Source organism: Trachurus japonicus, chromosome 10, assembly GCF_045865225.1.
Source record: "Trachurus japonicus isolate A0001 chromosome 10, Traja_1.0".
Classification (NCBI taxonomy): domain Eukaryota; kingdom Metazoa; phylum Chordata; class Actinopteri; order Carangiformes; family Carangidae; genus Trachurus; species Trachurus japonicus.
Genome location: NC_140916.1, coordinates 36618263 through 36645284, shown reverse-complemented (window position 1 = coordinate 36645284; position 27022 = coordinate 36618263). Strand labels below are relative to the sequence as shown.

General features: G+C 43.2%; 1 protein-coding gene across 2 annotated transcripts in view; it reads left to right on the top strand.

The window, feature by feature from the left end:
• Window positions 1-27022, top strand: part of LOC146980359 (storkhead-box protein 2-like) — a 90813-nt gene that overhangs the window by 1616 nt on the left and 62175 nt on the right. The window contains exon 1 of one of the 2 annotated variants that reach the window (XM_085788582.1): window positions 19194-19725. The exons of the other annotated variant lie outside the window; for it this stretch is intronic. Within the exon in view, the coding sequence (XP_085644708.1) occupies window positions 19530-19725 (196 nt within the window). The 5' untranslated portion in view covers window positions 19194-19529. Of the gene's footprint in view, window positions 1-19193; window positions 19726-27022 lie in introns of those variants that run through there. 2 annotated transcript variants of the gene reach the window in all.

The following is a 27022-nucleotide window of genomic DNA, read 5'->3' as shown; positions in this document are numbered from 1 at the left end:
GATTTACACTTAATATTCAAAGTGGGATACTGAATGTCATGTGGGCCGGGCCTACTACTAAAACTAACAAAATAAACCAAAAGGTAGGCTAATACATTTGCTGTAAAAGCGTCATCTGTTTTTTATTTTATTTCTGGTTTTAGATAAAGTGCAACAGCAATGTCCAACAACAAGTTGAAGTACAGGGTTTTTGTAATTATGCAGGATTTCAATAGGGGTCGACAGAAGTTGCGCACTAGACCTATAGCCTAGATTTAAACAAGTTTTTTTTTTTTATTTCAAAAAACTTTATTGAAAGTGACCAGGACATACAAATGCAAATACCATACAATACGTTGTTGCTGGTGTAAACATCAACACAACACAGAGAGAGAACAGAGCATTAACAAAGAGACGAGAGGTGGAAAAAAAGAGAGAGAAAGTAAAATAAATAATAATATTAGTAGCAATAAAAGTAAATAAATTGTAATAAAATAAAAAGGTGCGAGAGTAAGGTATCAGATTACATAAATACCTTAAAAGTACAGCATACATTCGGAGTTTTGATCGCTTTTTTGTTCTGTGAGGGGGAATTGTTGAGATATACTGTTCCATTTCTTTTATAAACACAGTGAAATTTGGCTTTTTGTTTGTGAATTTACATTTGTGAATATGAAACTTAGCTAACGGTAAAATCAAATTAATAAGAAAAAAGAGCGTCCTCATCTTTACAGATTTAAACAAGTGGATTGCTCTTCGGGGCCCCCAGTGGTCATGAGGCCCCAAGCAGCTGCTTAGATGGCTAACGTCTTGGGCTAGCTCTGGTCGTCACCATGGTAACCTCTGGGTTTTATCTCTTTGTTGTATTCAGACTCTTGTTCTGATCAGATCTGATCAGACATCCCAGTGCGCCACGTTGTTCATTTTTCAGAAGCAGTTGCACCGGGGGGAAAAGTCAATTATAATTGCAGTAAAAATCACAGAGATGGGCGGATACACCACAGTCTCTAATTTACACCAGAGAATTTGGTTTTTAGCTGCTGATGGTGCACCTTCTCTGCCTGCACATGTTCACACGTTCAGAACTCCACCGCATTCGCACGTTGAATCAAGTCCAGGTGAATGACACACAGCGAGACATCTGATAAGACTCTGACAGCCGGCCATGTAAAGTCAAGTCATGTAAATAACTTTTCTTCACTGTGTGTTTGATAAAAACTGTTGTTGAGACATTTCCAGCCTCACTAACAGTGCTCGTTTAGTGGCTTTGCGGTGCTGTGGCATCACAGGCAGCTCTGGGGTGTGTGTGTGGTGTGTTCTCCTCCGGTCCACTGACCCTCGCAGCAGGATGCAGGTCTGACCTGGGAGCTCCACTTCCTTCCCCTGCAACGCTGCTCAGAGCTGGGCACAGTGTCACAGGGACTGGACCCTCAGCCTCACACACAGAGACCAGGGATTAGAACCGCCAAGGGGTCATTTTTACCCCCCTGGTGTTTTTAAATATGTGTAACTCTGTTAAAACAAAACCTCCACTTCTCTCAGTTCATGACTTTTCCTAAAATGGGTTCATTAATCATCTAGTGAATTTTGAAGTCTGTGGGATAAAAGAAAAAAAGACCATTTATACCTAGAACCGCCAAGGGGTAATTTTTACCCCTAATAGAAAACAGCTGTTTAGTGCCGTGCTCAACATTCACGCCACTGTCCGGTTGCTTAGCAATGGCTATTACACGCCGTTTGACAAGTAGCCTACCTATCCTGCTGACCATGCCTGAAGAGAAAAGGAGGAAGTGCGGTGATAAAACGCACTAAAAACAAAATGTCAACAATGTGCATGAAGAGCCTGTGGACAGGCAGTGTGTGGACCAGGCGCGTAGGCAGGAGTGGGCCGGGCCAGAGCCGCCCACACAAATCACTGGCCCGCCCTAACTTCTGTTAGCCTGTCTATGGAGTTTTGCATTATACGTTAGCATTAAGCTAGCGGACTTATGCTTAGTTGTGATACTGGCTAACGTCTAAACATCTCTGACAATATGTTGCCTCAAATACGTTGTTGACTTAACTTAGAACAGATGTAGACATCCTTGTTAAGTTTATCCACGTTTAGTTGGTGTTGTGGTCTACCGCATAACTTGATCCAGAGCAGACACTTCTCTTGGTTGAGATGTGGCTTAGGAAAAGGTAAAAAAAATAAAAAACACCCTGTGGCCCCTCAGGATACCTAGTGTCGGAGTTGCATGTAGCCTACCCCATGCACACTGTTTGACCATTTTAAACTTAAAATGTCAAGAAAAAACATATAAAAACGAATGAAAACTGACGAACTGCAATGCATTTCAATGGACGTGGAAGCAGAGAATGTCCGAGTGTATGGGCTAGCTATGCGCACTGTGATTGGCTCATCGTGTTTGGGGGCATGGCTTAGCCAGAGGTCAATTATATGACCCAGAGTGGAATCAAATTCATTTTTCTTTTTTGTACACCTTTAAGGATTAAAACACGTACCGAAACCAAACTGAAACCGTGGCCCAAAAAGCGAGGTATGGACGGTACCGTGGGCTACCTGTACCGTTGTACCCCGAGTACTACTACATTTTAAAGCAGTCTGTTCTGTCAGTGATGCTCATGAAGTGACAGGTTTATTCCTGTTGGAATGAAAATGAAGCAGGTAGCTGAGGTGAGAGTCTGCTGCTGGATGTGAGCACCAGGCTGAGGATGTATGTCCGAGGGAGAAGACTCTGTAGACAACTGTACGCTTATATAACTGTTGTATTGATAACAGAGCTACTTCTGTCCTCTCTATAGTAGAACATGACTGTAGCCTGCAGATTGTGTGTGTGTGTGTGTGTGTGTTTGAAGGGGTTTTCTGCTCTGATTAAATAGAAGAAAGGCAGGAGTGCCATGAATAAAGGTTTTATTCTTCCGACCACCACAGGCATGTACACACACAGACTGGAGCTGGACCACTCAGAGCTCTGGACTAACTTTTTTCACCACCGTCCTGGAACTGCCCCCAAGTGAATAGAAATGTCCCAGAAATGAAATGTTTCTTTACTTCGTCTATATCACACACTCACTTCTAGATTTAGATAATGAGATGCGCGGCCTGCCGAGGCTGTGTTTCTGCTCCTGATAAACCAGCGTCACTGTCATCAGTGGATTTCTCTGTGTTCCGCAATTTACGCGACATTATGAACAATATGAATCATCACCTGCGGGATAACCACCTTGCTTTGTACCCCAGAGTAAAGGTAACAGGGTTAAATTATGTTTATGTCAATGTACATAATGTAAAACTGAACTGGTAGGAATTTAAATGTTAGTGCCTCATTTGTAATAAAAATAAAGATGAAAAAAAACATCAAACATTTGAATACTTCAAACATTTCCTCTGAAGGATTAATAATTGGTCCTATATTAAAGGGGTAGTAGCATTTTTTTTTTTTAAAAGTGGGGTTGTATGATCTACAAATAGCCCCTAAGTACTTTAATTGCAGTAGAAGACTCTCTGCACTCCTCCCGTTAGCAACGCCAGCCCATAATAGCCCTGCCCAGAGATTTTCAACATACAGTGTTGTGAACAGACCCAAAGAAACGGCCTATTTTCACGGCCTAAAAGAGGTTTCGCTATAATTTAATTATTTCCAGCCCTTCAAAGTGCAGGAAAAACACAGTTTTTATTTGGACCTAACCAACTGCTGATCGGCGGGCGCTAACCCTGGGCGGAGGGATACGTGAGTTGGTTAGGTCCAAATAAAAACTGTGTTTTTCCTGCACTTTGAAGGAATACCTCTCCAGTCATGACAAGATAAACTATTCGTTTTTTAATTTAATGACTATTTACTCGAAAATCAGTGCTCGTCCCTGTCACCTGCGCCACTGATAGACGTCCATCAGCTGATTAGTAGACGTAGGTCGTAGCAGTTTTCAGAATTTAATCGCAGGTCGTCTTTGGTCGCAAGATGCTGACAACGGCTGTCGTAGAACCTGTCTCACAGAGCGACGTAAGACGGCCGATTTAGAGCTACGACCAAAGATTTCGCCACAATTCTCCTACGATCGGCCATCTTTCGTCTGCGACGGCCAAAATCGCACAGTGTGTACAGGGCATTAGAGTGTCGCGGTTTCGATTTCGACACGTGTATCGTTACAGGCCTAGTAACGCTAACGCTAAAGATTATGGGGTGTGTTTGTGTCATAGCCATAAAGCAGTCCATGTTTCCTGCGAGACGAGATCTGGGACCGGGTTGGAGCTGCTGCTGATCTTGCATGGTGGTTTTTTTCGGCCAAGGGATGCTAGGGGGAAGGCGGAGAGCCTCCGTTCTCCCCATAACCAGTCATTTAACCATCACGTGCTCTTGGAATAAAACTTTCCCTGAAATGAAAAACACATTGGGACAGGTAGTTTCATCTGGCAGTTTTACGGGGTGTTGACTCTCTTTTCAGGAGTTGGTGGTTTTCGTGAGTCTGCGAGGACAAGTTTGTACAGTGAAGAGAGTTTGATGACTTTCAACACTCATACTTAAGAAGCCTCACAGAGGAGCAGAAAAATGTTCTGGCAAAAGGCCCGTTGTGTGCACCACACTCGACACGGACAGGAGGCCTGTGGGTAAAGTTAGAACATGATTACCAAGCATGATGAGAGCTAGAAGCTGCAGAGATGTTCCTGTCACCTCAGCAGCTCATTGGAAAAAGTTCTGATGATGGTTGATATGTGACAACCCCTCTAGCAGGGCACTAGGTGACGTCCATGTCTCTTTCCATGTTGCCCTTCCATATCCTGAATGGAGTGTCGAGACTGATGCAATGTACACTACATGCTCCCAGTTTGAAGTTGTCAACTTGTGTGGTCTTTAAACCACTGACACATAATAAATAATAGACATTATAAAACGGAAAGGTGAAATCCGGCAATCTGATTGGTTGTTAGCCGTGGTATAATGAGCATAATACCACGGCTACTATTCTAAAGCCTTATCACAGTGTAGGCTATCACTCCGCGTCAGGCACGTATGACTGCTATGAATGGAAGTTGTTGTCATGTATCCATGATGTAGCACGATGTTAAAAAATGGACTAAAGTAGTTGTATTCACATGTTGAAGGTGAACTTTGACCTCCAGAGGGTTAACAACGGTAGAGGGGACTGAGCAGTGACAGAGGAAAAGACCAGATGCAGAGCTACTTGGAGCTAACGTCTGGAGAGGTGGGACTAGTTTTTCACAGTGGGGCTATTTTATCGGATAATATGTATTTCTGGTTGAATAAAACTACATGAAATTGATCGTATCCCTCTTTCATATTGTCATTATTGGTAACCGTTTAGAGAAAGAACCAGCTTCATCCTTTCTGCTAGAGGAGCAACCCATCACATGTGGACTTGCTGAATGCCAAGATCTTTGAAAGTCAACGACCAGCTCCTTGGTCTTGGAGGTGTCCAGAGGCAGTTCTTGTTGCTCCATTCATCGGGAGCGTGCCTATGTTCCCACAGCCCTATGTTCCCTCAGCCCTATGTTCCCTCAGCCCTATGTTCCCACTGGACTCTCTCTACCTACGTATCTGGACTCTAATCTATCTGGCCTGTCTAGCCTCTACTGGGTCTTTTTACTAAACTTAACCAACTCCTTTCTTCATTGCCTAAACCCAACCAATGGTGGGACCAAAGGGCTGTGGGAACATAGGGCCTAATTTTCAGTGACAACAAAAGTTAGAAATGTGGGAACATAGGGCTGAGGGAACATAGGGCTGTGGGAACATAGGAATGACCCCCATTCAGTGAAGGCCATTGTCAGATCCCTGTAGCTCTTCTAAAGCCTGTGGAGCCCTGGTGCTTCTCACCACTGTTCCTGCCAGTCACCCAGCTTGATGCTGTGGTCATCTTATCACATCCCAGTCCAGGAAGTGAAGCAGGAATCCAGCTCCATGCTTTGAGCTTTGAGCTTGTCTTTCAGAATGGGGGATCAGATAATGTTAAAGGGATAGTTCACCCAAAATTGAAATTTCTGGGGCTGGGAGAAGTTTCAGAGTCCTCCGTGGCTTCTCTGAGTTACAGGGGGTCTCGGCGTAGCAGTGCATGTCCATATAACGGTTGCAAATGGATACCAACTGTCTTCGTAACAAAAAGACACACCAAAAAACATCCAAATACCTCCATGCTGCTCGTATGTAATGTCCTTTTTTAAAAAAAATCCTGGAGGAAACACTGTAGTCTGTTGCCCCCAACCACTCTATCAGGGTCAGTGTTGTTGATGGTATTATTTTCTCGTGACTCAAGCTGTTCCGGGTGGGGATTGGCCTGTTGCTGCTCGCTGGCCTGTGAGGACCAGGTCCTGGATGAGCTGGTGGCTGTAGCTGCCTCAGTGCTCAGGGTTTGTAGGGAGGCTACGGGGGGGGGGGGGGGGGGGGGCAGGGGCCAGATTCACAAAACCTTCTTAAGAAAAAAAATCTTCTTAAGTGTCATTTTTTTCTTAACTTCTGTCTTAAGAAGAAAAAAGAGAGAGAAAAAGAAGTCATATTCTCTAAAAAAAGTTCTTAAGTATTTTCTCAACTTTATTCTTACGTTTCTTCTTAAGAAAAAACTTAAGAACAAATGGTAAAGTTCTCAAATTTGTTCTTTACTTTTTTCTTAACTTTAAGACAACCTTCACCTGTCTTAAAATCCCTACGGTGAATAGGTAAACCTCTAAAAATCACCTTTTTCAACAAATTTTAGACAAGTTTAGACTAATGATTGATTGATTGATGGTGCATGCAATGCAATGCAGTGACGTATTTTCTTAAGTAGGAAAAATAAGAAATTCGTAAGAAATGACTGTTCTTAAGACAGTTCTTAAGAAAATATTGAGGAATTGCACTTAAGAACTTTCTTATGAACTTCTTAATTTTCTTCTTAAGACATTTCTTAAGATCTTTCTGAAGAACATATTGGTGAAGGAGTGGAAGGCCAGTGGAAACATGCAGGAAACAACAATGAAAAGGTGTAGTACTGCAACAGTGAAAGGGATAAATATACTGTATATAGACACGTATTTAGACGTAAAAACAATGAAAATGGTACTTCACAGAAATACTTGAAATGTGTTTTAGAATGACAAACTCCTCCTGGGAAAGATGCACAGAATGCATTGATTAGATCAGTGGTTACTTTTAACATATTTCAATATATTACCTGCTTAAATGAATTTGAAAAGCAGCATGGAACAATGAGAAAAACCTGTGTAAAATGTTTTTAAAAGTACAAGTTCTGAAGAATATGTTGTAATTTTACACAGGTTTTTCTCATTGTTCCACACACGCTCTGTTCCTTGTGATATAGGCCTATAACTTATTTGTTTATCTATTTAAATACACGAATAAATGTTTAACGTGGCCCTTGAATTTAGTTGATTTTGTCACATATATGAATTAAATACTTTATAGCCTACTCATTTATTTAACATTTTAATTACATTAAAATGATGAAACCCCTTAAAATCATGTGTTTGGTGACTTGTGTGAAGAGGATGGATATGAACCTATGAAAACATCATGTGAATAGTGAATGGATGTGATGAGATACACACCGTCCGTGGACATTACAACAGTCTGAATGAGGTGGAAAGGAATTATACAAAATGAAAAATAAATAAGTAGAGGTTTTCTCTCCTTGTCTCCGTCCTGCTGTCTGCTCCTCTGCAGGATTAATCATGTGTTTGGCTCAGAGGCACACTTAGTCAGAGGTTCAAGTTACAACAAATGTGTGGTTTACACACGCACACACACACACACACACACACACACACACACACACACACACACACACACACCTGATCATGTACAAACAGAAAAAGCTGAGTCTTTCATCAGGAGGAAAATTACACACACACACACACACACTCATCCACATGCCTTCAGGTGTGGAGTTTTCTCTTTCTCGCCTTTTGTTTGTGTGACTCTTTCATTTTTGTCCTTTAAATTAATTTCATGTGAGAGTCGGAGCGAGCCGTGTGCCGACATGAGTTACCACGGCGCCAGCAGCCACACGTCTCTTCTCTCTCTCTGCACTACTACTTCCTGTTGAGGCTTTTCACAGTAAAAGCAGCCCAGTCCTGTTGGATGTAATGCAGTAACCCAGTCGGTCCACTAGAGGACGGTACTGCAGCTCACACACACACTGGAACTGACAACTGATGAACTTTAAAGGGATAGTTCAACATTTTGGCAAATTGGCCCATTGCCATAATCCCTATAGTCATAGCAGTAGGTTCGTTACCTTTAATTGTCGGTGCAAGCTATTTTTAGAACGGAGGAGCGGAGCGGCGAGCTGCTCAGAGCTACGCTACGGAGGCTAAAGGAATTTCTTGGTTTTCCTCATCAAACTCATCAAATACACAACCCAACAGCTCCAAAAGGCTGTCGTGGACAAGTTGTGAGCTGCACAATCACCACGCTATGAGATAATAATGGAACGTTACGAGACGGAGCTGTTTTAGAGGGAAATTCATGCAAAACCCCTGATGCGCGTTGCGTTCAGGGACACTTTTTCAGCAAGCAGACTCTTTATTTACCCTGTATTTACCTTGAAAACGGCTCTGTTTCGTAACGTTCCATTATTATCTCGTAGCGTGGTGGTTGTGCAGGTCACAACTTGTCCACGAAAGCGTTTTGGAGTTGTTGGATTGTGTATTTGATGAGTTTGATGAGGGAAACCAAGAAATTCCTTAAGCCTCCGTAGCGTAGCTCTGAGCAGCTCGCCGCTCCGCTCCTCCGTTCTAAAAACAGCTTACACCGACAAATAAAGGTAACGAACCTACTGTTATGATTATAGCGATTATGGCAATGGGCCAATTTGCCAAAATGTTGAACTATCCCTTTAATGGTTTCATTCTGCTTGTGTGTTTAGAGCTAGAGAGTCACCCTATTGGTTATTTGTTTTGGATTAAAGTCAGTGTATCTTTTCACACTATCATTATATAGTTTATTTGTATTTGTATTTGTATTTTTTATTTAGCACATAAAAGATGTATAAAACAGCATATTAAAAAGTGGAACGACAACAACAAAAGACATACAAGTATATAGTAGATAAAGCAAATGTGCCGGAGAAACCCAAAAAACCCCTAAGGGCTCGTCAAGTGGTCCTCCAAAAGACAAACATTCAACATAAATTTAATTTACAGAATGAAAAAACAACATAAGACAATTAAAAAAGAAAATCAATATTCTGTGAAAATTCAAGATAAACATTTGACATACATTTGTTAAGATAAGCATTCAACATAAATTTATAAAGATAAACATTCAACATAAATTCAGTTTACAGTCATGTGAAAAACAAAACAATTAGAAAAAGAGAGAGAGAAAAACAAAAGTGATGTAAAAAGTATGTGGAATTATGCATTGCTCAATTAGGCCAATAGAAATCATTATAAATCATAAATAGAAATCATAAATAGAAATCATAATTCATCATTTCTGTTGCAGGAACATTGAAATATATGAAACATCAAATCAAAAATATTTTATTGAATAAAATAAATAAAAATATTATGCAACTCCAAACACAGGTTGCACGAACTTACATTATCTCCCCTGTTTTGTGTTCTACCTCTGGAGATTCTGCATTTTTCTGTTTACAGTAAACATTTTATTTTTTGTAAGGTCCCTTAGTACCTATGCAAGGGGAAAACAGAGAAAATACATTCTCTTGACGTAAATTGCTGCATTCCTGATTCATTCTTGTTGCAATATATTATCTAGAACACTCAAAGTGCAAAGATATTGCAGTATTTATTTTATAACAAAACTGATTAACTGATTTTGAAAAAATGTTGTTAGCGTTTTGTCGTTCACTGTGCTAAGAGTGACAGTGTTTGTTCCCAAAGTGATACTATGTGCTCGTGTTGTGGTTGAATGAGCTTATTTTGAGACGTGTATGAAGTGTTTTGTTGGTGAGGCACCGTTTTGAGGATGAGATGAACTGTTCAGCTGAGATGCCTGATGGAAATGCTGGCTGTGTTAAAGGACAATTCCAGGCGAATTCAATTCGGGCTGTATTTTCCTATCATTTTAGGTCTAAAAGAAGGAATCTGAAGATTTTCAGTTCAATTGCTCCTGTTTTGCGGTAGTTGTGTCTGTCCCCGCATCGCCACGGCAGCAATGAATGGGAGTGGATGTAAGTTCTGCTGTTTAGGCTGTTTCCATCCCTCAAAGCCACAGACAGCGTCAGATGGAGACTCAAACATGCAGCCAGAAGTTTATTTACTTCAAGCAAGTCGACATGTTTGTAAAACTAGATCTAATTCAAAGTCTCGCGCGAGACCCAAGTTGCCGTGCTCATAAACACAGGAATATCAACTCTTTACTTGCTTCAAGTCTACATTTTGAGACGTTTTTTTTTACTTGAAGCAAGTCAAGAGTTGATATTCCTGTGTTTATGACACAAACGGTAGCTTTTCCCACTGCACCTGAACACACCGCGCACGGCAACTTGGGTCTCGCGAGACTCTGGGAGACTTTGAATTAGATCTAGTTTTACAAACATGTCGGCTTGTTGAAGTAAATAAACTTCTGGCTGCATGTTTGAGTCTCCATCTGACGCTGTCTGTGGCTTTGAGGGATGTAAACAGCCTAAACAGCAGAACTTACATCCGCTCCCATTCATTGCTGCCGTGGCGATGCGGGGACAGACACAACTACCGCAAAACAGGAGACATTAAACTGAAAATCTTCAGATTCTTTCTCTTAGACTTTAAATGTTAGGAAAATACAGCCCCGAGTTGAATTCGACTGGAATTGTCCTTTAAGAGTTTTGAACATGTGACTTCAGTTTCGACCACTGCTTGTTAGCAATTGAAAAAAACTGTAAATAGTTTATATAGCAAACCATTGAACAGTAGTACTGAGATCTCTTACTTTAGTTTTACTTTGAGCCCTAACGAGCATGTTATTAAGTCAGTGTCTACTTTGCGGTGCCAGTGAACGTTTCTCTGAAATCTGCATTGGTTTCATTCTGTCAGCTGGGTCCTGCTGCTGGCACATTGAACAAGCAGCTCTACTGCCACTCGCTGGCCGTCTGTGGGAAGCACACTTTCTTCAGCTCATGACTAGAAGGGCCATCACACTGGAGGGAAACATCCCTATTGGCAATGTGAGAACCTTATTGGAGGTGATGTCTTCACTGGGGAAATATGAGACGCGTTCAAATGAGGAACATGGGGAACCTGACCACCTGGTTAAGGCGGCCGCCCCATGTAGTGGCTACAGTCCTCAACGCAGGCGTCCCCGGTTCGAATCCCGCGTTGGGCAGACCTTTCCTGCATGTCATTCCCCCTCTCTCTGCCTCCCCCTTTCCTGTCTATCTCACTGTGCTATCAAATAAAGGCAAAAAACCCCCCAAAAAACTACAAAACAAAGGTAATAGATTTGATTTTAGACATTTTTGGAACACGTTACAAGTCATTTATTTAACCAGCACTAGTACTCTGAAGCTGGTTAATTAAGGTAAAAATGTAGCATTGTTAATCTAAAAATGCTGCATAGTTCCTCTTTAAATGCTCCCCTGACTTTGATGTGCAGTGACACTGTGCTGGTCCTTCCACAAAGTCCAGCAGCCGAGGAGAGTTGGAACTTGAGACTGCAGGGCAGCAGAGTCACCCCTAATGATGCCGGATGATTCAGTGGTTTGAAGGAGAATCAGGCCTGAGGCTTCGGTGTTTCCCTTCCTTCAGATGCCCAGCTGGAGGATTTAAGTGTAAATCTGAGCACTCGTTCAGCTCATTTCAGCAGCAACTGACCATCGGCATTGAAGTCATTTGAATAATTCAATTACAAGCTCCTCTTCAATGATGCAGCAGACAAACTGAAAACAAGTGCACAGAGCGGAGCAAACACAGTGACTACATTTGCATGCAGTCAACATTCGGGTTCAGGTCAATATTCCCGTTTACACCATGTCTTAATAGGCCTTAATAGCCTAACCAAGTTCTGTGATTCTGTGGAGTGCATTTGTGATTTTTCCCCTCCTCCAACAACCAATCAGAGCTTAAAAAAAGAATGAGTCACCCCTGGCAACAGGGTGAACCACACCTCCTCACTAAGATAAAAGTTTCTGTCCCCTCCTTGCTCAGAGTTGCTCTGAAATACGTCCTGAGTCACTCTTAAAGGGACATTGTGTAACTTCTCCTGTTCTCTATTCACGAAAATCGGTTATTTCTTTCTAAAGTCTGTTTTTCATTAACCAGTAATCCCCCCCATCAACAAAGTGAGGTGTTCCTTTCAGCTCTGAATGAGCCGTTCATATCATTCATATCTCCATGGAGCGGGTAAGCTCGGTGCTGCTGCCATGTGGTGTCGCCATGTTTTTACGTTCAGTGGCATGATGCTGATGCTGCATTCACCTGCAGTCGGGCAGACGGCCGTCGCTAACAAACCAGATGTCATTTTAGTCACAGAAGTCCAGAGAAAGACGGTAAAACGTGAGTCAGGTAAACAATACGACATCGCCATGACAACATATTGTCAGGTGTATTGTTTTGCCTCGTGCTGACGGACCACTTGTTTACATAGAGGCTTGTTTATGCCGTTACGTGCAGCGGCTGTCGTCCGTCTGCCGTCTGCCCAATTTCACGTGAATGCAGCATGAAAAATACGACTGAGTTGCTGCGATATACAACCACACCGCTAGATGGGAGGAATTCCTACACAATGTACCTTTAAAGGATAATTTCAGTTTTTTACAACCTGGACCTTATTTCTAGCATAAAATACGATCATTTACTCACCCAGATAACTTTGGTGTCATTTGGAGTCGTTTTGACGAAATTAGCCCCAGTGGAGCGGCGCGTATATCCGTATAATGCGAGAACACGGGGCATGCAAGCGCAGCCTCTATATAACGCATTATCTGCGGCGAAACTCGTTCATTTCACCAATATTTAGTTCTGATAGGCTAGTGCTATTCCCCTCTGAGTCGGTTAGCTGTTATCAACATCCGGGGTCTGTAGGTTGACCTACTGACCTCTGACCTGGATGATGTCATCTCCGACCGCGGTGCGGCGCGGCTAACTTGCTACCACTAATGCTATGGTTCGTTTCTGCGTGTTTCTGACTTGTCAGAACAAAATGAGCAGCTGGATGAAGTTCAGCTTCCACAGGCTTCCTCTCCTCAACCTGGACTCACTAAAGCTCCGGCTAGTTGAGATAAAAATGGACCCGAATGCCGAAGCAGAATGATTATTATCAGAATGAGCCGGGCGGCGCTCAGAGATGACATCATCCAGGTCAGAGGTCAGTAGGTCAACCTACAGACCCCGGATGTTGATAACAGCTAACCCCGGACTCAGAGGGGAACAGCACTAGTGTATCCTAACTAAATATTGGCGAGTTTTGAGGTGGATAATGTGTTATTAGAGGCTGCATTGCGCTGCCCCGTGTTCTCGCATTATACGGATACGCGCCGCTCCACTGGGGCTAATTTCGTCAAAACAACTCCAAATGACACCAAAGTTGTCTGGGTGAGTAAATGATCGTATTTTATGCTAGAAATAAGGTCCAGGTTGTAAAAAACGGAAATGATCCTTTAAGCTAAGATTCCTTGCTAGGAATGTTTAGGCTGAGTTAGGAGCTCTCTGATGAATCTCTGGTGCATCAGGGGACAGAGGAGAGCCTGCTCCTCCACAGAGGCGTGAACCCAGAGCCCATTAAACCTGGCTGTTGCTGTTTGTTGTGTTGTGTTGTGTTGTGTTGTGTTGTGTTGTGTTGTGTTGTGTTGTGTTGTGTGCAGCCAATGTCTATTCTCTGCCAAAGATTGTTTGTTTGGGAGGAATCTCCACTCTCAGAGCCAAAACCAAACGTGATGCACCATTTTTAGTGAAACAAACACAGTACTGAGTTGATGGATGTGCTTCTGCTGTGTGTTGGCGAGTGCGTGTGTGTGTGTTGTAGGGTGGACTGAGATGCTCAGCTCTCTGTGTTGTCACGCTGGGTGATGTAAGAGTGTCTATTCTGAAACTGTTGCTCTGTGTGTTTAAAGAGAAGTTAATTTAGCTTGGCTAAGGTTGCTCCCGTTACTGTGTGTGTTGCAGCATTTGGACAGTTTGGACAGCAAAGAACAAAGAGGAGAAGGTGAGAAAAAGTTACACAAAGCTTAGTGTAGGGGTGAACTGAGGTTTTTGATTGGGCTAATTTAGAGTTCCTGGAGGCTTAAGGATCAACTCACAGTCAATGTGGATATAGAGCCGGATCACAAATATGTGACCCGTTCTATCAAAATGAGTCGGATGTCGCAACGTTCTATTTTTAGATAATCAGCTGGTAACGTGGAAAACCCATAGAAAAAAAACAAAAAACAAAAAAAAAAACCCTAATTTCAAAGCAATGGCATTCAAAAACCATCTCCCAAAGTTTCACAGTCCAGATAATTGAGAAAAGGCACGTAAATGATGATTAAAGTTGACTTGCAACTTAAACCCTCTGAAAATGAGCGTTGCTTCGGTGCAAAACATGAAATATCTCCTGAACCGTCCCTGATAGAGACGAGCTGTAAACTGCATCTGAATCGCGGGATTCTCCGCTTTCCGACGGTCATTGAATGGTGCCTCTATGACGAGTACGGACCATAGACTGTAAAAAGAATGGACGTAGCGTCCGTGACGTCCCCCATTGGTTTTGGGGAGTCGTTTTTGTGACTCCAATATGGCGGCCTGAACAGCGCCATGTTGGATTGGCCGGCCGAGAACCCGCCCACTGGCCTTGAAGCAGCTGTCCACGGAGCTGCTCAGACCTGTCACTCAACGTTTCCGCGCCCTGATTGGCCAGAGTTTTAACCTAATAACAGTAAAACGGTAGAGTTAAAAAAAAATTCACCCCCCTCAGAGTGTGTGCGGGGGTAGAAACTATCGATTGAGACAAAAAAATGTTCTGACACCAGGCTTTTAACATGTTTATTGAGGATGTAAAATCGGCGATTTTAACATGGGGGTCTATGGAGAATGCTGCTTTCTGACACCAGCCCCCAGAGGAAGCCGAGGGGATTGCAGTTTTTTGAATGCGGAAGTGAGCTTCACTTCTCAGACCGACAACTGCCCCCTTGGTACGGACGGGTACAGAAACAAATGCTAAACCGAGTAGCATCGACGCTAACAGAGTGTAGCATCGACGCTAACAGAGCGTAGCAACGATGCTAAACCGAACGTAGCAATCGACACAACGCTTGCACATGTTTTACAAAACGTCAACAAAACATGACAACTTCTGAACCGTTTATGATAGAGACGAGCTGTAAAAAGCATCTGAATTGTGAGATTCCCTGCTTTCCGAGGGTCATTGAACGGTGCATCTGTGACAACAATCTTGTAAACCATCAAATGTATGACTTTGACTAGGGTATCATTTTAAAGCTTGTTTTCTAATCTTTCCATTGATACCAAAATCTCAACTTTGAAATTTGGGGTCACTGTGACTCATTTTGATGGACCAGGTCACATATAAAGATTCTTCACACTAAGCACTCATTTATCAAATTTATGACACAATAGTCAAGCACCTGTCAAATGTAACAGTCAAACTGTGAACTTTGTCTCTCTACCAAGGGAATGAATGTTTTCTGACTCATTTTTGACTAGTCTCCACATACAACTGCCAAAATTTTATTAGAACCAACTCGTTACCACCAGAGTGGAGCCCTTTTGCCTTCAGAACTGCCAAAGTTTAATTTATTTTACATTTTTTTGAGTTACAGTATTCAACCTGACCGTCCCTGCTGCTCATACCGTAACATAGCTACAGTTCGTAGTGATTCCATCAACGTCAGGACAATTAAGGGAAAACTCTGCCTTCACCTCCCAAATGACAGCTGTCAGATGAGACAACTTAACAGCTTGTGTGTGCGTTTTTGTCAGTATCTAAACAGCGCGCGCGAGATGAACACACAGACACACACACACAGCTGAGGGGCAGAGGTGCGGCACTTAGCAGCGATTCCGCAGCCGGTTTACCGCGTGTATAATGTCCGCGTCAGTCCCGAGAGGATTCGACTAGGTCCGCCGAGGGCAAAGTTGTATATAAAAAAGGCAGGTACACATAGGCTACCTGATTGGTCTTATTGGCTACACGCCAATGTGGCAGGTAGATTGACAGTTTCACCCGCCAATCACAAAAGTTACCCACATTTGGCTTGTTGGCGGGTGCCAATTTCATGCCCTGCTGCAAATGATATCGGTTCTAAATATCGATTTTCTTGAATACCATACTAATAATCGGTATTGGTATCTGCCCTGAAAAAAACATCTGTCGATCCCTACCCTCCAGCGTGGTTTGATTGAATTCACCCGCCACTTCCCAGATTGACCCGCATTTGGCCAGTTGTTGGTTGGTCTATTTAATTTCCCAGCCTGTCTCTCAACCATCCCAGTCACAGAACTGCTTAGAAAGGAGAATGAGTGGCCATGTGGTGAGCCCTAAGCACAGGCATTGCAAAAGGCCAAAGCCACACCATCCTCAACACTGACACTACTGTATTTTTTAAGGTACTTTATTGGTCACATATACAGCTAGTACAGTGAAATTCTTTCTCTGCATTTAACCCATCCCTGAGGAGCAGTGGGCAGCCGCGGTGCAGCGCCCGGGGACCAACTCCAGATTATGAGCCAGTGCCTTTGGTCAGGGGCACTGACAGGAGGATCAGGCTAGCTGGCATGTTTTTAGTGGTGGGGGAAACCGGAGCACCCGGAGGAAACCCACGCAGACACGGGGAGAACATGCAAACTCCACACAGAAAGGACGGGGATTCGAACCCAGGACCTTCTTGCTGTGAGGCAACAGTGCTAACCACTGTGCCACCGTGCCGCCATGCGACGTATACTATGATTCCAGTGGTCAAACCATCGCCAAGCACTGATGCAAGCACCATACACTACAGTCAGGACTGGAGACAGAGAAACAGTACTCCCAGAAAGAGAGGAGTGTTTGGCAGTAGTAGTAGTAGTAGTAGTAGTAGTAGTAGTGGTGCTGTCAAAGGTTTGCAGTATAAATTTCAAGCTTGTTTGTAGCGGAAGCTTCTCGAAGCTCCTCTTCCCGGTTCAAATTTGGACGAACTGGGCAGAGGACGGACCCTGGTTCGTCCAAATATGATATAGATTTTTTTTTTCGGGACAATTTCACATTTCGGGGCTCCAATACTAGCCTCGTAAACCAGCCTCTCGCCGAAATGCATTTCATTTCATTTCATTTCTCAGAGAGTCTGGCCTCATCCCCCCTCTAAGCGTTTGGGGTGGGCGGGAGCTGGGCGGGAGTAGTAGCAAAGACGGTTTAATATCTTTGGTAGTAGCGTTGACAGACAACCCCATTCAGCCAATCAGCAAGTTGGTGTAGTGACGGGGCTTTGCACCAGTCGGTCCCTGATTGGCCAACGTGCTGTGTCAATCACAGCGGGCGACGCTGATTGGCTCGGCCTTCTGAGGGTTTCAGTCCAAACGCTTAGAATGGGGATGAGGCCAGACTCTCCCTCGGAATGAAATGAAATGCACTTAGAGAGGCTGGTTTACGAGGCTACTTCAATACAAGACGGACATTACATACGAGCAGCATGGAGGTATTTGGATGTTTTTTGGTGTGTCTTTTTGTTACGAAGACAGTTGGTATCCATTTGCAACCGTTATATGGACATGCACTGCTACGCCGAGACCCCCTGTAACTCAGAGAAGCCACGGAGGACTCTGAAACTTCTCCCAGCCCTTAGTCCACATGAGGGGGAGGAGATAATGATAATTCAATTTTGGGTGAACTATCTACCTTTAATCACAGACAGTGGTAGAAAATGAATTCCCATGTCTGTGTTTGGTATTCTGTTGTGACTGTAGCATCCGCCACTGTTCTTCATCACCTGTCAGTCAACAGAAACAGATGAACTGATAATAAAGAGGGTGATTAGAGGTGGATGTGAGCTGAGCTGGCTGCATGTTGCTGTGTGTAGTGACGTGGTCGTTCCTAAAGAAGGCAGCTTGTTGTCAGCGATGTGGAGCTGGAGGCTTAGTATATATACAGCACGGTGTTGGCTACATCGCTGTTGCCCGGGTTGCTAAGTGTGTTGCAGCATTTGGTCAGTGTTGCTGCTAACTAAAGAGTCAACCTGAGCGGTGCCCCGTGCTGATTGGCTGGCTGGCTGGCTGGCTGCTTCTTGGACTTGGCTTCTGTCCAACAAGATTTAAAAAACACACACACACACACATGGACATCGCACAAGCACGGTATTTTCTTGTGAATGGGTGAGTATACGGCTCGACTCCAGCAGCAACAGGGGGGGGGGAAAGCAGATTTTAGGGAAGGGGAGCAGCGGTGGACTCTCCCTCCTCTCCCCTCCCCTCCACCTCCCTGTTCTCCCACAACAACACGCTGAGCGACGGAGCGAGTGCAGACGGAGCGAGCTGCAGGCGGAGAGAGGGAGAGAGAGAGAGAGAGAGAGAGAGAGAGAGAGAGAGAGAGGGGAGCCGACGGAGCAGAAGACAAAGGAGAGGCAGAGGCAGCGCTGGATTAACCCTTTCTCCTGACTCAATCCTGCTTTTCCCTGGATTTTCCCTTTTTTTTTTTTACGCGTCTTCCATCACCCGTCAGCCTATAGCAGCATAGCAGCACACACACACTTCTTTATTTTTTTATTTTTTCCCAGAGGATTAACAGCTGGTGTGTGTGTGTGTGTGTGAAGCGAGTCCTGGATCGTGGATTGATGGAGGTATAGAAGGGAGGAGTGGATCTGCTTTTCCCATGGAGATTGTGTCATTCTCTCCTCCCTCGGCTGAGCTGAGCTGAGCTGAGCAGCCTCTTTTCCTCTTGCTTCCTTTTGTACCAGCTCCCCCTCAGTCACTCCTTTCTTTCTTTCTTCCCTCCCTTCCTTTGCTTCCTTTGCCGCGCAGGCTTTTGTCTATCCTGACAGGAATTCAGGCTCGTCTTTTCACTTCGACCCCCATCGGCCGAGTCCACCGGCCCCGACCGTCCCCCCCTCATCCCCTCCCGCGTCGACCGACGCTCCGACCAGTCCGGTCTGACACCAGGCTAGGCTAACGGCTAGCTGCTGGAGCGGTGGAGGCACCTCGGGCTTGTCACTGCTAAGCATTTGTTTGGTGTGTGTGTGTGTGGGTGGGTGTGAGCGTGTGTGTGTGTGTGTGCGTGAGCTGACAGATGAGCACTTGCTCTGTGGTGAATTTGTTGCGATAAGGAAGGAGAGGAGAGGAGAGGAGAGGAGAGGAGAGGAGCGGAGCGTGTGCAGAGTTTGGAGGTATAACCACATGCTTCGTGAGCTCTCCTGAACCATTTGGTGGACATTTGGTCATGTGATCATCGGTGCCATGACCATGAGGGAGTCTGGACAATCTGGGACTGAGATTCTCTATTTCACAACATGGTGGTTGTTTATTTCCTTCAGCTGATTTTTACCTCTGATGTTCCACGATGGAGTTTACCTGAGGACCTGGGAGCCGCTGGGCCCCGTCGTCACCCGCAAGTTTGCTCGTGGAAATCCCGTTTTGCGTGAGCCGTGTAGAACGGATTGAGTCTGTCTGTCCGTGTGTGTGTGTGAGGATGAAGAGGACGAGCAGCAGCACTCTGCGGCGGGCATGGCCCAGCTCGGACCTGCCGCCGGCCGCCTCGGCGGCGGAGCTGCACAGGAGCCAGCGCTCCCGCAGCGAGAAGGACTACAGGATCCACAAACACAGCAAGAGGACGCACTACCCTCCCCAGTATCTGTGTCAGAGCCCGCCGGTCTACATACACCCAGGTACTGGACCAACACACACACACACACACCGGTTTGACAGTAGAAACTAAAGCTGTCCATGTGCTGCTGGGGATATTACCTTCACAAGTTTACACATGAATTTACATTTAGATATGTGCACTGCAAAAACTCAAAATCTTTCCAAGAATATTTGTCTTATTTCTTGTCAAAATGTCTCATTTCTAGTCAAAACTAATCTCTTTCCACTTAAAATACGACTCATCACCTAAAAATGAACTTGTTTTTAGATCATTTTCACTTGTTCCAAACAAATTTTCACTAGAAATAAGTAGAAAAATCTGCCAGTGAAAGAGATTTTTTTGTGCTTGTTATAAGGAAGAAAAACTTGCTCCACTATCAGATTTTTTCTACTTATTTCAAGTGAAAATCTGCTTGAAAGAAGTTAAAAGTGTCTAAAAAGAAGCTACTTTTTATGTGATGAGTCTTATTTTAAGTAGAATGAGATTTGTTTTGACTAGAAATAAGACAAATATTCTTGGTAAGATATTTGAGTTTTTGCAGTGTGTGTGTCATGAAGATGTTCGTTTATTTTTGTTTAAATGCTAAATGCGCTGGAGATGACACTGATTTAAAGGAATGGTCCAAAACTGTGCAGGATTCAGATTACTGCATGTCCCATAATGCAACTGAGAAGTGTATTTGTTAGTTTTCATCACAGAGTTGATGCTGCTGACATATTCTCTCAGACTCACCAGAGCTTCTCCACAAACACAGTGTGTGAGGCGGGTCCGTGTCTGTGTGTGTGTGTCTGAAAGGACAATCTGAACCCCAAGACCAGCAGGTTAAAGGAATAGTTCATCAAAAAATTTGTGACTCAGCCTCATGCTGATGAATACTGCAGAGTAGTTTTTTATTCCTCAAAGTGCATCTGGAGACCCGGGAGGCCGGTTCGTAGTCCAACCAAAACTTTATATGAGAGTCAATAGGGCCCGACACAAAAACGCCCATAAAACTACACAAAAACCATTTAATATTCCTCCACACTGCTCGTCCACTGCAATCCAAGTGTCCTGAAGGGAGATAGTCCAGAGTTTACTGGAAACTACCTCATTTAGGACATTTTTACAGCCTAAACAGTCCTGTATTGAATTTGCCTGGTTTGTGTCGGGGACGATACACGCGTGAATCGCGCGAGCGTTAGAGTGTGCCCGAGGCAAATTCAATACAGGACTGTTCAGGCTGTAGAAATCCTTTCGAGGAATAAAAAACTACTCCGGAGTAGGCCTATTCATCAGCATGTCACTAATGACTGAATTTCATTTTTTGGTGAACTATTCCTTTAAACCTGGGTCCATTAGTACCACCGAGTTGCCCTTGAGAAAGGCCCTTGAATCATGCACTGCACGGTGAGCATCAGCTCAACTCCAGAGGTGAAACTGTGTGAGTGTGAGTCTAGTCCGGGTCCTGGACCCAAGACCCTGCCCTTAGTGGAGCCTCTCCTACTTAAAGGGATAGTTCACCCAAAATTCAAATTTCACTCATTATCTACTCACCCTCATGTCGACTAAGAGCTGTGAGAATTTACAGAGTCCTCCGTTCCTTCTCTGAGTTACGGGGGGGGGGTCCGCGCAGCAGTATTTGTCCATATAATGGTTGTGAATGGATACCAACTTTCTTCGTCCAAAAAGACACACCAAAAAACATCCAAATACCTCCATGCTGCTCGTCTGTAATGTCCCTCTTGTATTGAAGCCCCGAAATGAGAAATTGTTCCGCCGGTCACAGGAAGAGCAGTGAACTGAGACACTGGGAGCTTCCGCTACAAACAAGCTTAAAATATAGACTTATTTAATTTTTTCGGAACAATTTCTCATTTCGGGGCTTCAATACAAGAGGGACATTACAGACGAGCAGTATGGAGGTATTTGGATGTTTTTTGGTGTGTCTTTTTGGACGAAGAAAGTTGGTATCCATTCACAACCATTATATGGACACAAAAACTGCTGCACGGACCCCCCCCCCCCGTAACTCAGAGAAGGGACGGAGGACTCTGAAAATTCTCACAGCTCTTAGTCGACATGAGGGTGAGTAGATAATGAGTGAAATTTGAATTTTGGGTGAACTAAAGTTATTATTCTTGGCACTGGGAGCATATTAAAGGGTCCATCTGCAGTATTTCTGCAGTATAGGATGGCTAGATCGATAGATAGATCAGCAACATTTGTGTCAAGTGTTTCCCCATTCAGCGACTGATTCCTGTTCGGGGTGTGTGAGCATCAACAGCAGCTTAACAGATGTTCTAGTTTCAACTACTGCAACAGGCTGATGTCACTCCGAGTGTCTAAATCAGAGCAGCACAGATGTTTTTCCTGGACATTGTGAACTCATTGCTCCTGTTAGATGGAGTGGTGGTGGCTTTCACTCACTCACTCACCAGGATGCAGCTTGTCCACAGGGGGGAGCTGTTGTCAGAGCAGCTGGAGACCTGAGGTGTGTGTTGTTGTTGTCTGTACAGAAAGATACAGGCCATTCAACATGAACTCCCTCCTAGTTTGTGCAAAAGTCACAGCTGATGACATGATTGATAACATAATAACGAGGGTTTGGAGCACAAGGGGCGTAAAAGAACTTACCCCTTAGAGCAGGGGTTTTCAAAGTGTGAGGCGCGCCTCCCTTGGGGGGCGTCAGAGAGTTTGAGGGGAGGCGCGACATGAGAAAAAGAAAAAAAGAAAAACTGAAAACATTCAAACAAAAGATGAGTTACATGTCACTTGCACATAGGGCTAAATGATTTTGTTTTTATGTCTTTATGTTTTTGCAGTAGCCTATAGTTTGCAATTATATATATTATATATTATTATACTGCGATATGATAAAACACGATCTTGTAACACACAGACTGCGATTATGCTCGACTGATGTGTCAGGGAGCAACACACAGTCTCACTCCCGACGCGTCATAAACTGACGCTTGGTCAGGGCCCTTTCGCGTTGTGCACTGATGCCCAAGGTCCCAATGCAAGTGATCAGAGAGACTTCTGGCCTCGGCTGAATGTAGCACCACGTCGGCTGTGGAACTATTCTGGTTAGAAAAAGAAGAGCGTCAGGTGCTGCACAGCGTCAGGTATAACTTCATATGAACGCAGCTCAAAGCGACCCGGTGCCTCTCAGTGACCAAGCTCAGATAAATACATTGGATCAGCTGTAGCACCGCGTGTCCTCCTGCATAAAGCCGCAATATACCGCTCCTAAAAAAAAAGAAAAAAAAAAGCTGCACGTCGCGGCGGAGCTGAGCAGCTGACCAGCTGACATGTGGTCAAGACGTACAGAGACCTGTCACAGTGTCACCTGTGCATTGATATAAACTTCAACCTCAGACTGTCTGCTTCCCAGATGATCACACAGGGAGATCATGAAGCTGCTTGTGTGATGAGTGTGTTACAGAGTTCTGTATCAATGTTTAGGTTTATTCGTCAGTGCTTTATGTTGTCATGATAATTAATATATGCTGAGAAACAAGCTTGTAAAAAAAGCTTGTTAAAACAAATCCTACAGGCCAGGGAAGACCAATTCATGTTTAATGAATCAAATATTGTTTTGGTCATAGTAACTGATAATAAATAGGCTATGTTTAATTCTCTTCTCTCTTTTTTTGGGGGGGGGGGGCGCACAGCTGTTTATTTTTCATTAAGGGGGGCTCACTCTCTCACACTTTGAAAACCCCTGCCTTAGAGCACAAGGGGCGTAAGTGACATTTTCCAAATTTCACAGGAGAGCAAAAACAAACTTTGCATTCATTGTAAATATTTCATTGAGAGCCATATATTTAAGCATTCTATATTGTTAAAGAGATAAAGTTGTGAGGAATCCATATTCTAAATGATAATAAACAAAAACTCTGGCTAACTATTAAATTTCAGCAAAGAAGCCTAACAGGCGATACAAAATGGCACATTGCACCAACATTTCCTACTATTTTGTGATTTTGTGGTTGTTGTTAAGGGCGTAAGTGACATTCAAAACACTGATACTACTGAAACAGAGACATTAAGGCAGAATTATCTTTATTTTTAAGCCATAACAGTAACATCAACATTGTAAAAACTATGAACCACTCTAAAAAAAAACATCAAATTCCATCAGCTCTAAATTCATTTAACCGTAATTCATCCAACTCCATCAAGTTCCATCACAAATTTCAATGGGACAAAAAGAATAAAAAACAATTTTTAACAAAGGGTTAAGATCACTTTTGCAATAACTCCCAGTGCTGACAAAGCTTTAGGCTGGTTTCATTCATTCATTCATTCATTCATTCATCCATTAATTTACTAACATTTACTGTATTATGCATGTGACTTTCAGTATGTCGGGAATACATTTCTTTATCATAAAAACATATTTTTATATAAATATCGACATCGGTGCACTGTGTGTATAGTGAGGGAGGGTGGTGTGTCTAGGTGAGGGGAGTACTGTAGGTGCTTGTAAGGGAGGGGGTGATGTTTTAGATGAGAGAGGATGTAAGACAGGGTATGAATGAGAGGAGGCAGAGGGTCTTAGATGACCCAATTGACCTATGGCTAAGCCACGCCCCCAAACGCGATGAGCCAATCACAGTGCGCATAGCTAGCCCATACACTCGGACATTCTCTGCTTCCACGTCCATTGAAATGCATTGCAGTTAGTCAGTTTTCATCCGTTTTTATATGTTTTTTCTTGACATTTGAAGTTTAGAATGGTCAAACGGTGTTCATGGGGTACATGCAACTCTGACACTAGGTATCCCGAGAGGCCACGGGGGGGATTTACTTAACAAGGATGTCTACATCTGTTCTCAGTTAAGTCAACAACCTATTTGAGGCAACATATTGTCAGAGATGTTTAGATGTTAGCCAGCATCACAACTAAGCATAAAGTCCGCTAGCTTAATGCTAACGTATAATGTAAAACTCCATAGACAGGCTAACAGAAATTAGCCCGTCGCTATCGGCAGCCATAGCAGTAAAGCTAAGTGAAGTTTTGGTGACTTCGAGATGATATTTAATCTTTCTGTCTCCAAAAATCATCAGTTGCCTCCTGTGAAATGTCTCCTACTGTGACAGCTGTTGCCATAGCAACTGTCACCGGATGTTGACTGTTTGTCCGAGTGAGTGGAGGGGGCGGGGCTTAGCCATAGGTCAATTAGATGTTTGTCTGGCTGGAGGTGTGTGTTGTCGTCTGTACAGAAAGATGCAGGGCATTCAACATGAACTCCTAGTTTGTGTAAAAGTCACAGCCGATGACATGATTGATAACATCATTGAGCGGCCAATCAGAGATATCACATCAACCCTACAGTTGGAGCTTGACGATGCGGCGGTCTGAAATTTCTATCACAATGTCATTCAAAGCAGAACGGTAACAATGTAGTATACCACTGTATATATTTATCTTAAAGTCTTTATATATTTGCTTCTGCAGCGGTATAGCAGCTACAGTACATAAATATTTAATAAGAACATTTGGTACCAAACTGCTATATTAATGAATGCAGAACCTTTTCTCAAGTGACTTTATCTCTGAAAAACACTTTATTTGCACTAAATAGAGTCAAATCAAGCTGCAACTGGTTTTAAATACAGTTCCATTACTGCAAGTCACAATGTAAATCTCTCGGTAAATAACATCATGTTTTTAGCCGAGCCACATAGCTAAACAGCGTTGAGCTCTGAGGTCAGGAAGGAAGGCATCAGCTGTTTAGAGCAAAATCCACATGAATGTTTCAGTAGGTCAACACAGCAACAAGCACATGATAGGATCAACTCTGATGTTTAACTAACACATTTAAATAAAAAGTTTTCATTCTGAAATGTGTGAGGAAGGAATGGAACTTGTCATATTATTACTTTCCCTCCTAATACTGACTCTAATATCTGATCTTGAGAAGTGCTGATATCAACTTGACATTCAGTCATTAAAAAGTAACTAACAGGAATAGACAACACTTAAAGGGATAGTTCACCCAAAATTCAAATTTCACTCATTATCTACTCACCCTCATGTCGACTCCGTTCCTTCTCTGTGTTACGGGGGGGGGGGGGGGGGAGTCCGCGCAGCAGTATTTGTCCATATAATGGTTGTGAATGGATACCAACTTTCTTCGTCCAAAAAGACACACCAAAAAACATCCAAATACCTCCATACTGCTCGTCTGTAATGTCCCTCTTGTATTGAAGCCCCGACATGAGAAATTGTTCCGGCAGAGCAGCGAACCGAGACACTGGGAGCTTTCGCTACAAACAAGCTTAAAATATAGACTTATTTAATTTTTTTCGGAACAATTTCTCATGTCGGGGCTTCAATACAAGAGGGACATTACAGACGAGCACTATGGAGGTATTTGGATGTTTTTTGGTGTGTCTTTTTGGACGAAGAAAGTTGGTATCCATTGACAACCATTATATGGACAAATACTGCTGCACGGACCCCCCCCCGTAACTCAGAAGGCACGGAGGACTCTGAAAATTCTCACAGCTCTTAGTTGACATGAGGGCGAGTAGATAATGAGTGAAATTTGAATTTTGGGTGAACTATCCCTTTAATACAGTGTTTGTCCTAATGCAAGTGCTGCCCCAGAGAAAAAAAAAAAAAAAAAAAAAATCCACATTACCTTTTCAATGGTGGGACACTCTAGTTGTGTCACATGTTGCTGATGTTTTGCTAACAGCTAATATGGACTGGACACTGTCACAAAGTTCCTGGTTCTGATTTGACATTGATTCAAAAGTTATTTCAGTAACAATATCAAATGTGCTTGGATGTAAAGGAGACTCTCAGAGAGCTAAATCTGTAAATTGTTCATCCTTAACAAAAACATTAATGATTTATTAACATTTTTTTCCCCTGTTAAAGGGTTTTCTATGGAGTTTCTCCTCAGTGGATGTGAGGGTCTAAGGACAGAGGATGTTGTTGTGATGCCATGTAAAGCCCTTTGAGACAAACTAAAACTAAATTCCTAAAATTGCCTCGCCTTACCTTTAGCTTTAGGACAGACGACGTGTGGCTAATGTTGACAAATGATGATTTTACAATCGGGAGTTTGTCCATTGTTCTGTAGGAAAAAAACTATGGACATTTATTTGTGCAAGTAGAGACTTTTTTTTGGACTGTGAAAGACTACATCTAAAACAAAAGTAAAATAATATCAATAATTTAGTTTCAACTACGCTACACAATATTGAAGGTGCTTTGAGGTCTAAGAGAGGTTAAGTAATTGCTGACTGTTTTTTTTAATGGTTTTTATGTTGTTAAATGGAAAATCAATAACCGGCAATAATGGAAAATCAAATTGATA